At 62.2% G+C, this 2,802-nt stretch overlaps 1 protein-coding gene across 1 annotated transcript; it reads left to right on the top strand.

The window, feature by feature from the left end:
* Positions 1 to 167: 167 nt before the first annotated feature.
* On the top strand, positions 168 to 2,407 carry MNEG_15932 (magnesium chelatase subunit D; the record flags this gene model as incomplete). Its single annotated transcript, XM_014035597.1, has 6 exons — positions 168 to 319; positions 558 to 668; positions 941 to 1,041; positions 1,355 to 1,419; positions 1,764 to 1,859; positions 2,249 to 2,407. 6 exons carry the CDS (start codon positions 168 to 170, stop codon positions 2,405 to 2,407), a joined length of 684 nt encoding a protein of 227 aa, XP_013891051.1.
* Positions 2,408 to 2,802: the final 395 nt, after the last annotated feature.

Genomic DNA, 2,802 nt, shown 5'->3' with positions numbered 1-2,802 from the left:
GGCCACGCATGGGGCTGCAACCGGCGGCGCCAGAAGGCCCGCTGAACAACAACCGACGGGTCTTCACGGCTGCAGGCCTCAAGCGTAGGACTATGCTGCTTGAAGGACGGGTAATCTTATCACTCGTTCGTGCGGGGTGCCAACATCGGCGCTGTTGGTACTGGTAAATGCGTGCCCTCGCTCTGCGGGGCCCTCTCAAACCCCCCGTGCGTGTGATCATCTCCCCTCCCTCACCCTCCCTGCCTCCCACGAACCACCCCCAGGAGGGGCGCACCGTGTTCCAGCCGGGCCTGCTGGCGGAGGCCAACCGCGGGGTCCTGTGAGCATCCGCATTCAACAATCTGGGGAGAACTTCATCATGACTCATCAGCGTGTACCACAAGGCCTTTGCTGCACCACAAGATGCTTAGCATAGCCCGCAGTGCTGCAAATGGCCCTTCATCACCATAACATCAGCGCGGGTGATTGCAAATCATGCCGGCTGTGCGCAGTGACTGAAACCCATGGGATTTTCCGACTCCCAATCTGACCCTAAACCCCAAACCGCCCCCCGGCAGCTACGTTGACGAGGTGAACCTGCTGGAGGAGGGGGTGGCCAACCTGCTGCTGTCCATAATCAGCGACGGCATAAACTACGTGGAGAGGGAGGGCATCAGCGTCAGCCACCCGTGAGTGGCCGGCCACCGGGGCGCCGCGTCAATGTTGGCGGCGCTCAGCTGGGACGCGGCACGCGGGTGACGCACGCGTATGCCTTGCGACCATGTTTCTGTGATGGGGTCTGTCTGTGCACGGGTACGCGGGACAAAACTACCCCATTGATACCGGCACCCCCACCAGTTTTCTTCCAACGTGGCGCAGCAGCTGACCGCCTCGAAACCCCAAACTTCACCTGAATCCCCTCCACCTGCCCCCGGATGTCTCCAAACATGTGCCTGCCCAGCTGCCGCGCGCTGCTGGTGGCCACCTACAACCCTGATGAGGGGCCCCTGAGGGAACACCTGCTGGACCGCATCGCCATCACACTCAGCGCGGACGCACCAGGTGGGCAGCGCCGGTGTGGGTCTGGCATAACACACTCAGCGCAGACGCGCCAGGTGGGCAGCGCTGGGGTGTACATTGATATATATATCACAGCATGCGCCCGGCAGCGAGACGGGGTGAGGGGCGGCACCGGGGGGATGGGTGGCTGTGGCGTCCAGCAATGTGAGGACCAGCGATGCTGGGGGTTCATTGGGCAAAAGGCGGGTGTCGTGAGACGCATGCAGCAAGGTGGCTTTTCAACGCAGCGCTTGGGGCGCGCGCATCGCTGTCGTACTCGCAACCACTCATCCCTGGGTGCATCCTCAACACACAGCCACGTGGGAGGAGCGGGTGGAAGCCATTGACGCCGCGATGCGCTTCCAGGACCACGCCAGCCAGGTGCGGCCCACCGGCTGCTTTGCATGAGCCCCGCTTGGCCCCAGACTGCTGATTCGCGCTGCTTGAACTTAAGCTTGCTGAACCAGTCACGCGTTGCATCTGGATCCTTGCTTACCCCTGTGTCAGTTGGTCCTGATGTCAACCGTGATCGATTAGGATCAGGATTGTTGCAGCGTCTCGCGGCCGCCTGCTCCTGGAGCCATCCAGGCTCATCAGATTGACCATTGAACCACCAATCTTGTGTGACTGAGATTCAGGTGGCTACCGTGCGCCGCTCAAAGCAGGCGTGCACGAAGGCCCCCAATGCTGATGTTGGCCCCTCAAACCCCACCCGGATCCCGAAGGTGCTAGCGGAGACGGCCGAGCTGACGAGTGACCTGGCGAGTGCCGTTGTGATGGCGCGCCACTTCCTGCGGGACGTGAGGATCAGCGAAGACCAGGTGGGGGCGGCCGAGGGTGGGGGGTGTGTGCGGTGGGGCCGGGGTTACAAAAAAATTGCCTGGTGTTTCACGGGGAGGGTTGTAATCTGGATTTTGGCACTGCTGACTTCTGAAGCTAAGTGAGTTGCTGGCTAAAGGGTTGTGTTTCGGGGCACCAGAGTTTTCGCTCAGTCTTCATCTGAATGTTCCCCTGTGAGCCTTGTTGATGCCTCCAGAAGCGTCTTGTGTCGCATTGATGGCGATTGTGCCTGATTGCAATCGCCTGATTGATGACGGCCTGCATTGTAGCTGCTTGAGCTCTGTTGAGAAGTCAAAGCCCCCTGCAGTGCTGACGGGGTAATGTTGCTGCAACAGGCTGACTCGCCCGCTGACGTGTTGCGCCGACCCAGGTGCGCTTGCTGGTGGAGGAGGCGCGCCGCGCCGGCTGCCAGGGCCACAGGGCGGAGCTCTTCGCGGTGCGCGCGGCGCTGGCGGCGGCGGCGCTGGCGGGGCGCGACACCGTTGACCGGGAAGACCTGCGGGAGGTGATGACCTGGCGGGGCGGTTGATCAGTGCTGACCTGGCGAGGCACCTGGCGGGCAGCCACCTGGGTGGTCGTGCTGACTTGCCAATAGCTTGGTCGCCATGCATAAAAGATGACACGCACGCAGCCGCCATTCGCGAATGGCATGACACGGCAAATGGTAACAGCCAACTCTTCCAGCTGCCGCACACGTACAAGCTCGCTCACACACAGGCGCATGCACGCACAGAAGCACACACGCACGCATGCATGAGCATGTGCACGCGCGTGTGTGCAATGCCACACCAACTCTATCACCATGGACCTCACCCCCGCCCCCGCCCAAACCCCTTCGCACCTACCCAGGCGGTGTCCCTCGTGATTGTGCCGCGCGCCACACTGATGGAGCTGCCGCCAGACGAGGTCCCGCCCCCCATGATG

This window comes from Monoraphidium neglectum, assembly GCF_000611645.1.
Source record: "Monoraphidium neglectum strain SAG 48.87 unplaced genomic scaffold scaffold05808, whole genome shotgun sequence".
NCBI lineage: Eukaryota > Viridiplantae > Chlorophyta > Chlorophyceae > Sphaeropleales > Selenastraceae > Monoraphidium > Monoraphidium neglectum.
The sequence above is the reverse complement of the archived record's forward strand: the minus strand, read 5'-3'. Positions and strand labels throughout refer to the sequence as shown.